Source organism: Hipposideros armiger, unplaced genomic scaffold (assembly GCF_001890085.2).
Source record: "Hipposideros armiger isolate ML-2016 unplaced genomic scaffold, ASM189008v1 scaffold_48, whole genome shotgun sequence".
Taxonomy (NCBI): domain Eukaryota; kingdom Metazoa; phylum Chordata; class Mammalia; order Chiroptera; family Hipposideridae; genus Hipposideros; species Hipposideros armiger.
In genome coordinates, this window is record NW_017731398.1 from 2061849 (window position 1) to 2082453 (window position 20605).

Genomic DNA, 20605 nt, shown 5'->3' on the forward strand with positions numbered 1-20605 from the left:
AATAGACAAAAAAATAGAAATTAAAATGGAAATGCATGATTGTGTATGTAGGACGCACTGAATTACTAGTTGACAAAGCACTATCACATCATGTTTTTTTCCCCTCGCTCTTGTGAGAAAACTCAAAGTGAATGGTTTTTAAAAAATCTTTAATAACTTTTCTAACAAAAACACAACTTTTGGTTAAACTCTTCCTTTGCTATCATGTTATACAACTAATGTCTACTGCAGAGGTTGCCAACTGATGGCCTTGGAGCCATTTCCGCCTGAAGATGTGCTGCTTGGCTCATACAGTGCTTTTTAAACACCGATTAGTTACCAACACTTTAAAATGGTAAGATTCACAGTAAAATCCAGATTATTAGCTTCTGTGAAAAACATATTGAAGATAGGAATAAGCAACACTAAGCCTGCATTCCCACAAGGCGACAATTAGCTGAAGGTGATCAAAAGTTGCCACCTTTACACAGGTATGTGCTCTCAAGTTTGTCAGGCTCCCCACACTCCCTAGGTGTTGTGAATGCCTGCTTAGTTCTACGGCTGGCCTGGGCCCTTTAGGTATTTGAGTTCCTGTTCCCCAGTAAGAAATATTGCCAAAAATAGTAACTGGCCTTACCATCACACTGGCTTCCTCACAAAGGTGTTAAGTAATGTGTTGACATGCTCTCACTGTATTTTACTGAGTCTTGTTTTTAACTTTCTTGAAAGTCATACTATGACAATTTTGGAATAATGCCAAGTTATTCAAGTGGGTAACCAATTCAAGAGTGCACCTCCCAGGCACTGTTTTTTTGACTTAGAGTGACTACCATTGGCAACAGAGCTTTAGTTTCAGAGTTTCTGTTTCTCTCTCTGCTGTTCCTGTTTTCCTGACTTTGTATTTGTACTTTAATTTCTGGTTCTTGGCTATATTTGATTCTGACTTTGGTTTGTATACAGCCAATGTGTTACTCATAACAGGATGATGGGGGCCTATTGTCTTTTGGGTGTGACAGGGCAAAGAGTCTGGAACGTTGTTGGTCTTTTGGTTTGTAAAGTATATGTCTTGCTTCTACTGAAAAGAAGGAAAGGCCTTTGAGATCCAGATCAGTGAGTGTATCTGTGATGCCTTTAGCCTGTAGCTGAAGCTGCAGACCTGGAGCTGGAAGCCCTGTGTGTCTGTCCTCAGAGCCTTTCCCTGATCTCCATGTGAGTTAACATTCTGCTCCTGGAAAGGCTATTAACAACTTAGATACAAGTTTCTTAAGATAAGAGTTCTGTTTTTATTGGTTTACAGATACTAATAAGACTTACGACAATCTAATATAAAGGAACATAAGCATCCTCAGGAATTAAGCAAGTGAATGCACAATACTTTAAATATAGAGACCTTTTTATTATTGTTCTTTGCTTACTGGTCGGCCTGCTCACTGCAGACACTCAGGGGGGTGTCTCCCTCCCTTGCAGTCTACAAATCCACAGCCCACGGACTTGGGCCTAGAGTGAGGCAGCCTCATGTTTCCTAGGAAACTTGTCCTCAGAGTTTCATCCCTGGACCTTCACCACCAGTGTCACCTGGGGACTCATTAGAAATGCTAGTTCTCAGGCCAGAACCCAGACCTACTGACCTGGACACATTGGGAGTTAGGCCCAATAATCTGTTTTAGAGGCTCCAGCTGATTTTGGGATACATTGTAAGACAGTCCATCCTTTTGCTGTGGTTCCTGTGGAGGGGTTGCCTTTGTTTCTTCTGATTAACATTAGTCTCTAAATCTGCAAAATTTTCATATTGAGATTGCAAAAATGCATTAGTGCTCATTTGTTTTCCTAATACTTAAAAAAATGTATAAAATGTCAAAATTTTCTATTTTTACTAAAGGAGTACTATATCTTAAATTGTGGTGGCCTTTAAAGAAAAGCCCTTCTCACAGACACTTAGCTCAGAAACATTTTAATATAAGAAGCCATATTTAAGTAATCAAAGTGAATCCTTGAACAAATCAGACTGGTTGATACTTTGGGTTTAAAGACAGCTATTTGCTTTTGTCTGGTTAATCATTTTAGAGAGTAATATAAGCAAATGTCTTATTATTTTTAAAATAAAATTTGGATTTGTTTTCTCACGAAGACACTAATTACATCTGAACTTCTTAAATGGGTCTATCAAACTGTTACTTCCATGTAATGCTTAAGATTAAGGAAAATGTAAACTTGAATTATAATTCTGACCAACTTTTCTGTATCAACAGTGACTATGTGCAGTGGTATGTCAGATTAAATATAATTTCCAATACCTTTAAGACCTGGGCCTAATATTAAATTGATTAATAATCTTTGCATAATTGAATAATTTCTAAGATAAAATACTGAAACATTGTTCACCTAGTTTTAAGATATCTATGACTTTCATTTTTATATGTTATGTAGTGGCTATTTTTGCCACTTAACGAAGATACAGAAAAGCTATGTGGATGTGTGTCCATGAACTTTGCTGGTTTGCTAAAACACTGTATATGACAGAAATTTCTCAGTGATCTAAATGTGTGAAACAGAAGTCAGTTCCTTTGGTGAAGTAGTTAACTGCTATGGAGATTGAGATGATACTAACAGCGGCCGTGGCACAGAAGTACGACCGTGTATGCAAGGTAACAGCACGCATTTTTGTTTATTAATGGGAAAAAATTAGCTTTGTACTTGAAGTATTGAGGTTGCTCCAAAATGTAAGAGAGGATAATGAAGGACAGAACCTGGATGTATACTGAAAGCTATAGAAGGTTTGTGAAAAGGGAAATTTATTTGCCTTGGACTATAACTGCAAGTAATAGTCTAAAAATATGCAATGAAATATCAAAACTTTGCCAAAGCTGGCTCAGTTCTGATGGATTTATTCACAAGATTAAAAAGGGAAAGCTTGAAAATATATTCACGTCAAATATTTATTAATACGAAAACCAGAATTTGGTTTTCTGTTAAAATAACAAATTGGTCTCGGAGTATTGTTTCTAACAAGATGTGATAAAAGGTTATTATTCTTCGCCCTCTGAGTAATCTGTGCAGATAGCAGAGGTGTCACGTCTCACTAGAATGATTCTGAGAGGCCACGATATACTCAGAACACAGGGCTTTGAACTTCCTGTCGACTGTGTGTAGGGGTCGGGCCAGGGCCTTTCTGAGGGGAGAGCCAGGGCCTTTCTGAGGCTCCTCAGTGTATTGCAGGGCTCATTCTAGAGGGGGAGCTCACGTGAGCATTAACCATCCTCTGGCACCTCAGGACAGCCAGGCTCTGACAGCTGAAAAAGCCCAGGCTGACCAGTAAAAGGTAGAAGACTTGGTGTATGGGCTTCATATAAAATCTTTATTTAAGCCTCCAGGCCCCCCCCCTTTTTTTTTTTTTTAAGCTGAGCCATCCTGCTACCTGTTGGCAGCTCAGCGGCTGGCTCAGCTCGGGCTGGACTCGAACCGCTGTTGCTCAGAGCTCAAACTCTTGAGCAAGCTCTTAACCAACTGAGCCACTCGGCCGGCCCAGGCCCCCTTCTTTTAAATTTTAGAAGTCACATTTTAAACTGAAATGTCTAAAAATTTGGTATATTCCCCTAATTCCCGCTCATCTTCTAAGCAATTGTCCACACAGGTTCAATTTTGAACAGGTATAAAATGTACTTGTTTTTAGGGTTTATTTTCACTTTTATTGAGGTATAATTTATATACAGTATAAAATTTAAGATAAAATTTATATACAGTATACGTAATATACTGGTCTTAAATGTATGTTTAATGAGAATTTGATAAATGCATATACCCATATAAGCAATACCTAATCATGTAAAGGACATCTCGGCCATCTCGGAAAGTTGCCTCCTAGTTCCCACCCACAGGCAGTCACTTTCCCGATTTCCATCATCACTGATCACTTTCGCCTGTTCTTGAACTTAAAAAAAAATACTCAGAAGTCTTTGATCATTGGCTTCTTCTGATCAATGTGTTTTTGAGATGGATACATATTATATATTAGTAGTTCATTCTTTTATATTTGCCAAGTAGTATCCCGCTGCATCCATTCAAAGGAATACCTAAGATTTATGTATTCACTGGATGTAACTTTTACCTCAAAATGGAAATAAATGTTAAATTCTAGTTAGTTATATGCATGCTATAGTATTTAGGAATGAAGTATAATAATGTATGCAAAGTACTTTAAAATACATAAAAAATAAGATGGTTTGATGGGTGGATAGATTGTTAGAAGAAGAGAAATGTGACAAAACAAACCAAACAAAATGTTAACTGGAGAATCTAGTTGGTGAGTGTACGGTGTTCACTTTATATTTCAACTTTTTTGTATGTTTCAAAGTTTTCATAATAACATTTTGGTAAAAATAGGTAAGAGGAGAGGGGAGAGAGGATGAGGGTGGTATAGCAAGTTGGTTGTATCCCTGTTTGTTAAAGATGGAAAGTCAACAGATATTGTCTAATCCAGCGGTTCTCAACCTGTGGGTCGCGACCCCTTTAGGGGTCGAACGACCCTTTCACAGGGGTCGCCTAAGACCATCAGAAAACAAAAAGATATTTACATTACGATTCATAACAGTAGCAAAATTACAGTTATAGAGTAGCAACGAAAATAATGTTATGGTTGGGGATCACCGCAACATGAGGAACTGTATTAAGGGGTCGCGGCATTAGGAAGGTTGAGAACTGCTGGTCTAGTCAATAAATCAAGATGAGACGAGACTACTGTGCTTCATTATAAGCCAAGGTTGAATTTTAAAACTATGTACATATAATATTTAGCTAAAAGCAATTCTAAAAAGAATTGTTTAAAACTGCCAAATTGCCAATAACTGAGATTGCACCAATTATACTTCCATCAATAATGTGAGTCCCCATGTCCCTGTATCTTCAAATGGGTGTTATCGATATATCTTATCTAAATTTGCTATGTGAAAAGTATTTTGTTTTAATTTGCACTTTCTTAATTATAGATGATGAACATCTTTTCATGTTAAAGTTATTTGTATCATTTTCTATAAACAGTTTTCCACATCCAATGTCAATTTTTTTAGTCTTTTGTTATTGATCTGCGAAAGCTCATTTTGTTTACATGAGTATGTTGCAGCCCTTTTTCTATCATATGTTATAAATGTTTTTTGCCCATTTATCATTTGTCTTGATTTCATCTGAAACATTTTTGCCAGCAGAAATTCTTAATGTCTGTACAGTAAAAGCTACTAATCTTTTCCTTCCTGGCTTATGGGTCTGTATCTTGCTTAATAGGCCTTCCCATTCCAAGGTTACCAAAAAGACTCCCATATTTTCCCTTGTATAACTTTTGTAGTTTTAATGAGTTATTTTCTTAAGCTAGAAACGTGCATAATAGTGAGGGGAGATGAGCACCCACATAAAGGATTACTAGGAATGTAAATGGCTATAAACATTTAAGAAGTTGATATGACATGTATTATAAAATTAAAAACAAACATAGCACATAGCTTAACAACTCCAGTTCTAGGAACCAAGCTATCCTACAGAAATCAGAGCACGAGTATGTAAAGACAAACATACCAAGATGTTCACTGGAGATCTCCGGCCAAAAGAAGAAACGACTAACGGGTCATTAGCATAGGAATGGTTAACTAAATTATGGTGCAGCTTGGCATATCCATAGCCAAGATCTATATGTATTGACTTGGAAAGCCGGCAATACATCAAGCACAAGTGAAAAGAACAAGCTGCAGAAAAAACGGTAATTCTATAAAACCATGTGCGCATGTGAGTGCTTACAGGAAAACATTAGGAGAGTACACGCCAAACGATCAATGCTAGTTAGCTCAGTGGAGTAGGAATGGTATTGTTACAAAACTACATTTGTTCTGAACTGAAAAACAAATGCATTACTTATTTTAAAAAATAAACCAATGAAAATGCAGATGCTAAGGCTTGCCCAGAAAGTCTGATTCAAAAAAGTAACTCCAGAAAGGAATTTTATTAGGTAAGAACAAGCGGACAATTAATTAAACTGAGCAGACCCGGTTGTCTGCTTCTGCTGAAGATGACTTTTCTTTCACACAGTCAGCCCCTCTAAGGACTGAACCACTGAGAACCTTATCTGATTACCCCACACAGGGGGTTTAGAATCAGTCTCCAGTTCTAACTTTGGTTTGAATGTCTAAGGAAACTATATTTGCAGAACTTTAGCCTTCCTTTTCCCATTTCCCTAGTAAGGATTCCTAGCTGGTCCTCCCTTCAGCGAAATTTCCTTAATTACACGCAAAATTTTATGTAGTATGTTATAATGGGGAAAGATTTCACTGCTTTACCCAGATCTTCCAAACGCTGCCTTAAAGAAAAATAATCACGTAAAACTCAATTCAGAAACTTATGAAACCAATTCACAAGACTTGTGCCAATTTGGATACGTCTCTTATTTTTGGTGTCAATTTCATTGGGTCTTATGCTGTCAACATAAAATGATACGCAATATTTGCTTTTTCACCCTTCAATTCTATTTTACCCGATATAAATTACTGCCATATCTCTTTTACTAAAGTGTGATAAACACGTATGTTCAATTTGGGGGTAATTTTTGCCTTCTACTATTTTGTGTTATGTAGGTCTCTTGTAAACATTATATTGTTGGATTTTATTTATTGATCCAAATGGAGACCATTTATGCTTGGAATACCATGTCTGGCTTTTTATGCCTATTTTTTTTTCTCTTCATGTTTACCTTTATTCTATGAATTAACTCAAAGACCTCATTTTTAATTCTACAAGTACTTCAAATATTTCAAGAACACTATTAAAACAATAGTATTTACATAAGAATATTTATTCTGATCTGAAACGAAAGGTATTTAGTGCTTTCCCCTCTCTTCTTTGCTCTCCCATTCTTTATTAATCTTTCCCCATCTTTTCTCTATCATGTCTAACTGTTTGGTTTAATAAATTAGTAATCATTTTTCTTGTTACAGTGACTGTAGGCAACTCTCCAAAGCAGATGCCTTCAAAGGAGTAGCTGAGAAGGCAAAGAGCAGATGAAACAGGACGTCGGTATGGAACCACCTGAGTGTCAGTTTCAGCTGATGATCCAAGACAAAAGAAAACACATTCAAAATGAGGTGAGTAACCACTATGTCGGACTTGCAAAGAATGTGGTCCAAAACCCTTGTAAACTTCAGCAGGTCTACCATAAGAACGACGACAACAACAACAACAACAACAAAAAACAAACCAAAAAAAAACTGGAGAAGGCAAAAGAAGAGTTGAAGATTAGGAGAGCATTTTTGCAAAGAGCTCCCTGTCCCCAAGAACACCTGGAGAGCTTAAGAGAAGTCTTCCAGAGCTTGGGAGTGACAGAAGACTAAATTCTGACTCAAGTCTGAGAAATCCTGAGAAACTACACAGGGTTTTCTGGTTAGCTTCTCTGATGGCAGAATGAAATGAATGGTGACTGCACTGGGATAGGCTTGCACTCCCAGAGTTTCTTGTGGTAAAGATGCAAGTTTTCCATGGGCCATTAGGTAGAAATAGTGTGAAGTTTGTCTTAAAACCTTTCCAAAGAGCAGGTGAGGGGACCACAGCAGAAAGAAGGTGGAAATGTACCATGAGATGTTCAGGAACAAGGGAGTTTTAAGTGACTATTCTGAAGAGAGATTCATTAGCCTGTATCAAAAGAAGTGAAAATGAGATAAACCCAGGAATACTGGTGGTTGGGTGGTAGGCTGCTTCTAAAATGGCACCCAATAATCCTCCTTTCCTGGTATTCATGGCACTGTGTAAGCCCCTCTTCCTGAGTGTGGGCCTGATCTAGTTACTTCTCATGACTGGAACATGGCAAAAGTGATAGGATGTAACTTCCATCTTGCCAACTCTTGCCCTTTTGCTTCCTTGCTCTAAGGAAGCCCAGCTCCCACATTATGAGTTTCTCTATGGAGAAGCCCATGTGGCAAGGAACCCAGGAAGGGCTCTGGCCAATGGCTCATGAACAAGCGAGGCCTTTAGCCAGTAAGACCCTGAGAAATCGAATCCTGCCAACAACCACTGGAGTGAACTTGGAAGGAAATCCATCCCCTAGTCAAGTTTAAAATGAGTGTGATTTTGTGAGAGACACGGAGGCAAAGGGTCTAAGTAAACTGTGTCGGGGTTCCTAACTCACAGAAATTGTGAGATAATAAACGTGTGATATGTATAATATCCCATCTTAGCATTTTATTTTTAAAAACTAATTATACTTTTGGATTATCATTTTGGTGACTAGTTTAATGTCTTACATATATGCATATATGTGTCACATATATGGGGTATGTCATAGACACTGTTTTACCACAGAGATCCTTTTTCTTTTACATAGAGACGTGTGGATGTGTGTGTGTGTGTGTTTTGAGTGGAGGTGAGAGGAGGCTTACCTCCACAACCTCCCTTGGACTTACTTTTCCCTGGGTAATAATTACTGATAAGTATACTCCTCTCTGTGTTCATATACAAAATCATATACATACAAATGTTTTCTACACAGGCAGAAGTTTTTTGGAGGGAGGGGGGACTACTGTGTTTCATACATATACACACAAAAAATGAATCATATTTTATCAAATCCTATGCATTATGAAAAGCCCTTCAAGTCAACTGGCATAGATCTAACTCATTTATTTTTAATAGATGCAGAATAATTCAATGACTGGATAACCTATAATTTATTCAACTTTTCCCTGAGGGATGGGTATTTACCTTATTTTTATTGTCTCTGCCCTTAAAAACGGCTACATACTTAGACTAAACATACTTAGACTTTTATGTATTAGTGCTTCTATTTCCATGAGATGTATTTACAGGAGTGAGGCTACTGGATCACAGATTAAAAGTATTTTTCATTTTAATAGATATCACTAAAACAAGGCTGTAATAACTCACATTTCCACCAAGGTATGAAAATGACCTCCTGTCCAATCTTTGACAACATTAGGTGTTATCGCTCTTTTAGATTTGCATTTTCCTGATTAATGGTGAGATTCAACATCTTTTCATAGGTTTACTGGCCATTAAGATTTGCCCTTTAGTGACCTGCCTATTCATATCATTTTTGCATTTCTCTACAGGTTCTGTCTTTTTACTAGTCATTTGTAATATATCAACCTGGTATCTATAATTTCCATTGCAAATATATTTCTCCATTATGTAACATGGCCATTGAAACATTTTCTCCTCAAGTTCTAGGACACTGCACTGTCCTGACACTTGTTTTCCTTCCCCACCATCCACTTCTCAACTTCTCCATCTGCACTTCCTTCCTTGGTGATCCCATCTACTTCCAAGGTTTTGAATATGCCATCTATGTGTCTCATATTTCCACCCCCAAACTCCAGACCTCCCTTCTGAGCTTCAGACTCACATACCTGGGTATCTCATAGGCATTTCAAATTTAAGAGGCCTGAAAAAAAACTCTGAAGTCTGATGGTCCACCCTGTTTATCTTTCAGTATTTCGGATGTGAATAAAATGCCTCGCTATCCAACCAGGTGCTTCTATTAGAAACCTGGAAGTTCTTCTTTATTTCTTTCCCATACACACGTATCTCATCTATCATTAAGTCCTTTCGATCCCCCCGAAATATATCACCACACTATCCACTTCCTTCTATACCCACTGCTCTCCCTCTGTTCTACTCCACCATCACCTAATGCCTCAACTTCTACAAAAGCCTTCTAGCTGGGCCCTTTGCACCTCCCTCCCTGACCCCCAAAGTTCTTCAGACCCTAACACATGTCAGATTATGTCATTTTGCTCAAAACTCTCCAATGACCTTCCATAGTTTAAAAAATCCTATACTCATTACTGTAACTGTAAGACCCTACATAAATATGAATTTGTCTACTTCCTTGAACTCATCACCCACCCCTCTCGCCTGGTCCTAGCTCCTTTTGTATTATAGCCTGTGGGAGAAGAAAAACAGCAGAAAGGTGGGAGGGAGAAAATTCTTCACATACATTCACATTTAGGACAGCAGCAATTATCCCGAATGCCTCTGAAAAGAGGGACCTATGCCCTAGCCTAAACTACTAATACCAGAAAAAAGGCAAAAATCATTCAATCAAAATACAAGTGTGAAAATCCATCAAATGCCTGGAAAATTTAACTTATAGTACATTAATAACATCCTAAGGATTTAGAACCATCTGCCAAATGCATCCTATTGTACTTTATCTCTTTTAAGGATAAAGATGTGAAGATAGTTTTGTCTTTCTGCCAACAGCAACAATCAAAAAAGAAAAGAACAAAACCAAAAAACTTTGATGAATACGTGTTTCTGACAGGATTACTAAACAAATATTTAATAATAGAAAGTAGACAATAGAAAGAAAACACCAATATGTGCCACAGTTAAAAGAGCAGACAATGGCGATTATTCTGATTAGGGAACTAATGCTGTCAATGTTTCAATGTAATTGTCAATTAAAAAAAAAAGCACAATGAGCTAGTTGCAATAGTTCCACAAATAGAGTATGAGACTTGGTTCCTGGCATAATAGCGTCCAGAAAATACATAATTTTTGAATAATTTTCTCAGAGATTGCATCCCTCAGTTTATGTCTCAGGGAGGATATTTATCATGTGAAAATCTGAATAATTCTAGGCATAAAACCAAATTAAACCATACTGAGTCTTTTTTTTTTTAATTTTTGTAAGAGGTTGAGCCAAAACTGACAACTGCCAGAAAACAAGATCTCAAATGCTCCTAAACCATATTTAGTCCTAAACTATGCCTGTTTTTGACAAATAAAGCTGGTAGCTTAGCCAAACCATCCTAATGAACTTATCTGTTCAAAAACTCATTCAGTCACTCAAAGGACCACTCACAGGCATTTTCTGAGCACTTCCTCCATTTCTTTGTTCTCAGGTCTACTAATTGCCTCTGCCTCATATAAGGCTAGACCTGGGCAAACTCGTGAGGCTTGTCCACATTACCTTTTCATCTTTCAGAAATTTCCTCTCTTGTTCTACTCCACATATTTGATGACATCACAATGACCCTCGGGCCTCATATTTCCTGGCTCTTGCTTTCCCCACAATATCCTGCATTCGGAGTTCAATACAAACTGTCCTGGGGATATCGCTGCAGAATCCTATTCTTGGCTTATTTACAAGGAGCATAACAATCAACAGGGTGAAAAGACAACACACACAATTGGAGACAATATTTACAAAACATGTATCCGATAATGAGTTAATATCCAGAATATATAAAGAACTCTTACAACTCAATAACAAAAACCAAACAACCCAATTAAAAAATAAGCAAAGGATTTGAATAGATATTTCTCCAAAGATATATGAATGGCCAATAAGCACCTGGAAAGATGCTCAACATCACTAATCAATAGGGAAATGCAAATCAAAAGCATGAGATAGCACCTCACACCCATTAGGAAGGATATTATTAAAAAAACAAACTGAAAATAATAAGTCTTGACAAAGATACAGGGAAAGCTGAACCTTTGTACCCTCAGAGCATAGGTACCACAAACCCGCCCCGCCTGTAAGTCTTCCGGCTTAAAGGCCCCTCATCCTCAATCCATAACCTACACAGCCTGATATCTCCACAGTCCAGTCTCACAAACCCAAGAAGACCCCAGAGCTTCAGTATTACCAGCCAGGGAGCAGTATGTAGTCAAATAGTGCAATAGTTATTATAGCAAATGTATGGAGCTGATTACCCTGAAGAAGGCATGTATATGAAACTACAGTTAGCTTCAAGAAAGTTGGCGATACATTTGCAGTTCAAAAATTAGAAGGAAGATAAGAGCACAAAAACATACCTCTGTATACCTGTCCTATTGAGATAAGGGAAATGCTGGCTTGGATGGTTAAATGACAAAACATAATACAACTTTCATGTTTTATGTTCATGTGATCTTCATGTAAGACTGTGGCTACAGCAGATTAAAAAACTCAGGACTGTTAACTCATCCCCCAAATCCAACTATTCTATATAAACAGATACAACTCACACAGATTAATTTCCCTTTGGCCTAATAGACCAGTCCAGTACTCTTCAACTGTAGGGAGTGAAATTGACTTAGTGGGTTGCAACCTGATTATACAAAATAAAATATATCAGAATGCATCATACATATGATTTGGTGAAAAGATTTTTCTGGTGTGTGTATATGACATTAATATTTATTTCTTACTCTGGGTTAGTAAAAAATGTCTAAGAGCCACTAGATTGTATCAGAATCCATCAGCAACAACAACTCATTTCCAAGATCTAAATATTTTTTCAAAATTACTGACTTAATTCTCATGGAGCAGTCCATTGAGGAGATAACAGTTATGCCTTGTTTGAAAATAGCTGGTCACATTTTGAAAGTCAAACAGAGATCTAGAGGGAATTAATTTTCAATCCATTCAACTTATGCTAACTCTAAAAAAAAAAAAAATGAACTGAGAATTTATAATACCGTTCTTCTCAATAGCATTTCCTCCAAAATGAAAGATGCCATTACTACAAAAGCTCTACTTCAGTGACAAAGAAAACGGAAAACAGATCTTAAGCCACAAGTTGACATTTTTCCCTACATAAAAATATTTGAATCTCATTTATATTTCTAACCATTACTGAAGTTAACTGAACCTGTCGCATGTAACAACTCTCATCTTAAACATATTTTGCAATAGAAACTGAGAAGTTTCTATAAACTCACGATTATAAAGCTGCTGAAAGACATACCAGCCAAACCACATATGTATTTACTGAGACTTTCCTAGCATTTTATAGTCAGGAGTCTGGTGTTCTTGGGAGGTCATTATTAGGTGCTTAATCAGCAAACACTTCTTTCATGTACATTTTAAGATTTAATAGCTAGGAAAAAAAGAATTATCATCCTCTTTATTTAACAAAGAGGTTATAATAAAAAGATGCTCAAATCTAACAAACCAAGACAGAGGTGGAGGGAGTTGCCTGTCTTGTAACTCCTGGACTAGCTGTCTTTTCTTACATTGCAGGAAATCTGGCTTGGAAGCCTGGAGGACGTCATTCTGAAGGCCTGAGCGCACTAGTCATTCGATTACTTCACTCTGTTTACCTTTATGTGGCTCTCTGTGACCATATAGATGGTTATTTAGCTGACCAAACGCAGCAAATTCTTATCTAGTTAAGAATAAGATATAATTGAAAAATTCAATTACTACTTCTATTTTAATCAGCTGAAAGGAGATTATATGTATGAATGGAATTGAGAATACAGGAAACTGGCAAAAAGCAACACAGGCTAGTAGTTCTTATGATTCAGCCTCTAGGCTCTGCTGAGACAGTAAATCTCATAACTACCTACCTGCTGTTCAAAGTATTTGTGTTCTCTTGCTATAAAGGTTTTGGAACCTATACGTAAGTCAACACCACGCTATTCATTCAGAATGGATTTTAACAGGTCTCTGCTTTGTCTACATGCATAACTAACATCTTATTTATTTTTATACTGCTGTGTCTAAGAGCTTCTCAATGAGACAAACTGCTTCTTCAGCCCTTTCACCTAATCTGATATCACATTTTTTATGTTCTTGTGGCATTCTTAATAGCCTGAGATTAAGGCACTTACTAGATAGTGTGTGATCGTAGGTTAATTGCTTTAGCTAAATCTTGGTCTTTTATGGGGATATGTACCTCTTAGTAGTGTTATCAAATATACCGAGGATGCCAACAAAATATATACATATTTTAAGAGATGTTAAGTATGCTCAAACAGTTCGCTGTCATCAGAAGCGTCTAGACACTGATGGAAACCACTTTGAGCACCTCTTGTAATTGTAGAAGTCAAATGTGACTTGTATCCATCTTTTGTTATTGGTATATATTGAGTATTACAATTAGTACAGTTTTTCCTTTTTTTAAAATATGTATACATTTTTTGGGCACTCTCTGTATATATTCATCCTAAGTTGTAATCAACACATTTAGTATATATGATTTTATATATATATATATGTTTATATACATATTCAGCCTAGCTTACAACCAAATAAATTAACTTAATGAAATATTTTTATTAAAATTACAAAGATTTATAAAAATTTGAATCATCTGCTTTTAATGAATATGGGAGAAAACAGATATTCTCTTATTCTGCCTGTAGGTACGATAGTCAAAACTTGTCATTTGTTCTAAGGAAATAATAATTTAGCTAAATGAAATGTTTTTCAGAGTTGTTATTTTATAGTAAAAAACTGAAAATAACATAAATGTCCTGTAACAGGAAGTGGTTTTTATAATAAATAAATAGGTCCATATCATAAATTACCACATAGCTATTACAAATAATATTATAGGAATATATTTATTGCCATTGAAAGTCATCTAAGATAGTGTTTAACTGGGGGGGGGGAAAGGATGCAAAACTGTACATATTACAAAAATTATGTACCTACATATTTATCGGTACATATTCACAATGCTTATAATTAGGTATAATGATATTGAGCTTTCTACAGTGAACATTACTTATGTAATAACATTTTTTACAAAGGTGAAATTAGTACTTATAACATGGTCATTCCAGTCTCTTTTAAAGATAGTTTAAATAGTATACAGGATGGGCAAAATTGTTTTAGGTGTAAAGACCACTACTGACTGACCTTTAAGGGTCTGCACTTCTAAGCTATCTGCGGTAAAGGACTAGTTTGTTAATTTCTAATTTGTTTCAGACTGACATTTTTATAAAATATATTAAAAATGAATTATTAGAAAAATGAGATACACAAAACACAAGCCTCATTTTTAAAAAATTCATATTCATAAACATAGTTATTCTACAACATTGCTTAAAAAATGTCTAAACTCTCTTAATTTCTGTACCTATCTTGTCACTGACAGGTAACAGTCCGCAGACCATGCTTTGCAATGGTTAGGAAGCCTTTTTGCAGTAGACTAATAACTGTATCAGCTGGACTGGATTCTGATCAACATCTGGAGACTTCCACAATAGAAGACAACTTTCTCCAACAAAAAGTAATATTTTGGGTTCTTCCCCTATTATGTTTACTACACTTACTAGTTTATGTTTTTCTAATACTAACAGGCATTTTCAATGGTCATATATAATTTTACACCAGTCATTTTCAAAAAAGAATCAAACCCAAATCATGGGCAAACAGTAGTCATTAGGGCATTCCAAAGGGGATGTGCCAGAAATAGAGTCATCTGGTTGAAACGGGGGCAATGGAAAATTTACATATCGGTACTGAGTTTTAGTTGCCTATATGCTCCCAGGATTGAGCGGAAGAAAATGAGACAACTTGCCAGTTCCTTGGCAACGTGAATCTTGTCCCTGGGGAAAAGGCTGAGTGAGCCTGTGTGTCACTGTACCTGAGGAATGAACCAATGATGGATTTCTTTGGACCCAGGCCAAAGTAATAAAGATTACAAACATCTTACTTTAAGATTAAAAAGAATTTAAGTCTCAAGTGATTCCCTGGAAATATGTAGCCTTGTCTTCAGAAATAGTCTCAAGTTTAATAGTTTATTATTGAAGACAAAACAAATGCAAAGTGCTATGGATCAGAAATTGAGGGTTCCCAACCAGTATTTATATTAATAAAGGATATGGAAATACTTTAATTATAATCATGTTGTTATTTAAAACTGCTGAATTTAATCTGTTGGTAGAAAAATGAAAAACTGAACCCTAGCACAGTCTTACTTTACACACAATAGGTGCTCAAAAAAAGTTTGATAAGAGTTCAGCTCTTTGAGCTGTCACAGAATGGTTAAGTTAAATGCTTTGGTCTTGTTTTACCAAGTGAGAGGTTGAAGCCAGATCAGCAATATGATGAGCAGCAACTTGGTAGGCCTGAAGTCTTAAAGAAAAAAAAAAAATTCTCATTGCAAGCTAAGAATGGTGAAATTCAATACATGAAGGAGCTTGGAGTAATAGATTATTTTCTTTCTCTACCTCATACATAGTGTGTGGGTTTTAAATTGAAGCATTAAACTTATAGTGCCCAAATCTTAAATGTGCAGCTTGATAAATTTTTACATATGTATATACCCATGTAACCACCACCCAGATCAAGATACACATCTCCAGTGCTTCCTCCCAGTAAGTAACCACCACCCACAACCTTATCACCTTTCATCAGTTTTGCCTGTTTTTGAATCATGGAATCATACAGAATGTACTGTGTCTGGCTTTTTCCATTCAACCTTGTAATTATGAGATTCAGCCACATTTTTGTGGACATCAGTAGTTTGATCCTTTTTATTACTGACTAGTACTCCACTGCATGGATGTACTACAAATGTGTGTATCCATTGTCCTGTTGATGGACATCTGGGCTGTTTTCTATTTCTGTCAATAGAAAGATTTCTATCAGTCTTCATTATAGATAAAACTGCTATGTATGATCATTCTTGTACAAGTTTCTGGGTGGACATAAACACTCGTTTCTCATGGGTATGTGCCTAGAACAGACTTCTAATCCACAAGGTAGGCGTGTGTTTAACTACAGTAAATCAGGCAAGTTTTCTAAAGTCATTGTATCATTTGAGAGTGCTCATATAAAGTTTTTAAATAATAAAAAAAAAGCTCTCCAGTTGAAACAAGAGTTTTAAGACTTTTTGGGTTTTGTGTTGTTGTTTGTTTTTCCATCTTTTACAGCAGGGGTCACATAAGCAGAGTGCTCATGTCTCAGGAGATACACTGGGGGGCTGTGAGAAGAAAATAGTACAGCTTCTATTTTTGTTTCTTATTATTTTACCTAAGAAGTGAATTTTACTAATATTTAATACATACATTGACACTCTTGTCCTTATTCATATGATTATATTCATTCACTTTGGGTATACTATGATTTACTGCCATTTGAGAATTATGGAATATCTACTTGTAACTGAACTCTTGCCAAATGAACAAGTGGCTAAAAAGAGTCCTATGAATATAATACTAATAATGTAAGCACAAGTAAATAAGGAAATGGCCAAAGTGACAGTTCTATTATAGAAATTCTCTTTAGAAGATAAAATCTGTGACCATCTAGGTCAGATCTCACATGTAGCAGGAGAAAAATATTCTAAAAATTAATACTTTGAAAAATGTGGATTTAATCTATTAATATTTTGTGAATAAGAATTTTAAAACAAAACATTGTTTATGTCATCCCTTTTAGTTTTTGTATTTATTTTACAATGTATATAAATAGTATAAAGTATATACAATTTTAAAGTAAATTTACACATATTTGGGATGAATTCTCAAATTATTTTACCAAGAGGGTACACAATCGAAAGGGTTCAGAGACTCTTGTTTGAGCATATTTTTCAGTACTAAGCTAGTTAATCCTTAGGCATAAATAAACTTGATTTTTTAAATCATTTACAATAAAGTATACTCATTTGAAATGGCTAGCTGCTATTTAATGTTAAACTAACACATCTGAACAGAGAGGAGCACAGGAATCAACTGGGAAGAGGCATGAGGGAACTTTCATGGGTGTTGGTACTGTTCTGTATCTTGGTAGGGGTTTGTTATTATACCTGAGTATACATTTGTCAAGATCACTGAATGGTACAAGTGTATTTCAGTCTATGTAAATCTTACCTCGAAAGGGAAAAAAAAAGGATCTATAAAAAATATTGACCTCTAGTTAATGATGTGCATGCTGAAGTGTCTAGGAGTAAATCATAGTGATGTCTGCAAGGTACTTTGAAATGCATTAAAATAAGATGGGCAATTGTATGGATAGAGGGATGGGTATATGAACAAAAATGTGACAGAGCAAGTATAATTAAATGTTAATTGTAGGGTCTAGGTCAGAGATATATGGGTGTTCACTGTACAGTTCTTTTAACTTTTCTCTGTGTTTGAAATTTTTCATGATAAAATGTTGGAAAAAAAATCTACTCAAGAGTTGAAAGTTTTTAAAAATGTAGTGATACTGGGGAAAAGTTAGAAATTTAAAAGGGAAAAAGGTAGGAACATTCACGTACCACTGCTTGGTGCTTTTACATAAACTAAATCTGTGAGGTGAGAATTATTTAGACAAGTGAACCGAAACTTAGAAAGATTACAGACCATGCCTGAGGTCACAGAGCGAGAAGCACAGCTAAAGGCTAAATCCAACCTGACCAAGTTTACCAGAAGTCTGAATCCCCTTGGCCTACATTCCACACAAGGGGCTGCCTAGGACCAGATGTCTTCCCTACAGCAGGGAAATCACTTCTGACTGTTAGAAAGCTGCAATCTGTCTCCCCCATGTTTTTCCTCCTAGGTTTGATTTCTTGGGGCCATATAGAATCCCCACATGGCTGGCCTTCATAACAAGTGATAGTATTTACCACTTGAATGAGTTAAGATTTTTTTCCCCCGGCTAATATTTTGTAACATCATCATCTACAAAGCTATAGCTAGATGTAAAATTGGGAAATGTCTTAGAATTGGGATTAAAATAAAATGAGAACATATATGAAGCACATAGCACTGTAACTAACAAAGAGCAGGAACTAAAAAATCTTTCTTTTTTTCCTAACCTTTACTTTTTCTTGGAAATTACAAAATGCCACTCACTATCAAATAATACATTAAAAAAAGAGAAAGATATAGGTTCTTTCTTTGAGGAGCTCATGTTAAATGTGAACAGACATACTTTTATTTCATGTATTTATTGTATCTTATCTAACATAATTGATTTTATTTTCTCATTTTATTTTCCAGTTCGCCTTGGTTTGGAATTATAACTTACGAGAGTTTTATGTACAATTAGATATACAACTAGGACCACTTCTGCAGCACTTTTTTGTTTCAAAATTACTACAGGTGGTCAAGCTATGCAAGCAATCTGGTAATGAAATTTTAAGACTATTTTTTTTTTTGACTCTGAGAATAGTTTTCAAAGGTAAAATTAAAGAAAGCCATTGCATTACAAAGAAATGACCAACTGGTAATGCTAACCTTTAATTTACATTTGACTCTGTATAAACATATGTGCCCTATAGCAAGCTGTTTCTTACTTGACAAATCTATTCAGGGATTTCCTAAAGGGCTAAAGACACAAGTCTTGCCCCTTTGGGCAGTATGGCACTGTAGTATGAAAAATAACCACTTATTCTACAGGAAAATTTTGCCTTATTTAAGGACAACCTCCACTTCAGATGTAGAAAAAAGTTCTTTTGCACAGTCTCATGGAACCTGAATAAGTCTGGTTTTTTTTTTTTTCCCATTTGAAATCTGAGGTTGTTTAAGTGGTGGAAGGAACCCTAAAAAAAACCCCAAAACTTTATATTTGCAGAAATGAATATTCAGACAGTTGAAATGATGAGCCCACATCAGATACCAGGTCCCCCAATTCCTGGCCCAGCGTTCTTTCCATTTCACCATCATGGCAAACTGAACACACAAAAACAACGTGATGATGTCCATCCATGCCTTCAACTTCACTAAATTGCAGGCTGCTCACCCATGATGTCACTTCCTTTGTGAATGGGTGTATTTTCTCTCTTTGGTTTTGCTATCGTCACTGGACTACAAGATTGTGGAGCTCACGCTCGTATTTACGCCAGCATTTCCCCATGTCTAGTTCAATTCCTCAAGGACACCAATCAATATCGAGCCCTCCGAGATGCCTTGATCCTCCTTTTACCGAAATTTCTTATTTCAAGCAATGAAACTGCCAACCGTTAAAAAAAATGAACAGGGATTTAGTTTTAACACACAAAGCACACACACGGTAGTGCTGTCCCCCCTCTTTGCTCAACGGGCCTGCTGAAAAAATGTTAATGCTGTGTGTCACCCGCGGATGCTTTCTAGAGAAAGAGCCCGGCGACAGCCCCGCGACAAGGGAAGAGAGCGATCGCGGACCGTGGTGGGAGGCCAAGGAGAAGGTCTGGGATCGACCTAAAACAAATATGGAGGTGACGAGGCACGAGGGGCTTCCCGGTCCCACCAGCCGGTGCTCTCCGCGTCGGGGGCAAGGAACGAGGGGCCCGGGGAGGCACGTACCCCAGGACAATGACGGGCAGGCGGGGCCCCCGGACTCGCACTCGGGGAAAACTCAACAAGTCTGGATGGCGGAGGATGCTCGGAGAGACGGAGGACCGGCCGCCCGGAGGCTCCCGCTGGCCTCTCGGGGCCACCACCCGGGCCTCACCGGCACTGACGCCGCCGCCGTCCGCCGACTCGCGAACGGCCATTTGCAGTGCGCGCCCCGACGTTCGCCGGGACCCCGCGGTGTCTCCCGCGACCCTGCCCCGGCCGCCGCCTCCGCCCCAGGCCGCTTCCCCGCGGCCCGGGTTCCGTCAGCACCGGCTCTCCCGGGAAGGCGGCGGCGGGCCTGTGGGGCCGGGCCCACCGCCCCCGCGCAGCGCCGGCCGGGCAGAGGCGATGGGAAGGGGCGGGCGCGCCATCATGAAGGGAAAATGGTGGGCGGGCGGGCCCGCGCGCGGCCGCCGTACTCACCCGGGCCGGCCAGTGCGGGTAGCCCTTCATCTTGGCGAACACCAGGTCGCCCGCCTTGTACTCGCGGGGCCGCGGACGCGCCATCCCGGCCGCTCCCCTTCCCGGTCGTCCTTGGTCGCCGCGAAGACGCCAGGAGGCCGCCCCCCCGCGGGCCGACGGACTGCGCCGCACTCCCCGCGGCCTCGGG

At 37.7% G+C, this 20605-nt stretch overlaps 1 protein-coding gene across 2 annotated transcripts in view; it reads right to left on the reverse strand.

Annotated features, from left to right (window-relative positions):
- Positions 1-20605, reverse strand: part of HDGFL3 (HDGF like 3) — a 36136-nt gene that overhangs the window by 14701 nt on the left and 830 nt on the right. The window contains exon 1 of one of the 2 annotated variants that reach the window (XM_019640178.1): positions 20419-20599. The exons of the other annotated variant lie outside the window; for it this stretch is intronic. Within the exon in view, the coding sequence (XP_019495723.1) occupies positions 20419-20502 (84 nt within the window). The 5' untranslated portion in view covers positions 20503-20599. Of the gene's footprint in view, positions 1-20418; positions 20600-20605 lie in introns of those variants that run through there. 2 annotated transcript variants of the gene reach the window in all.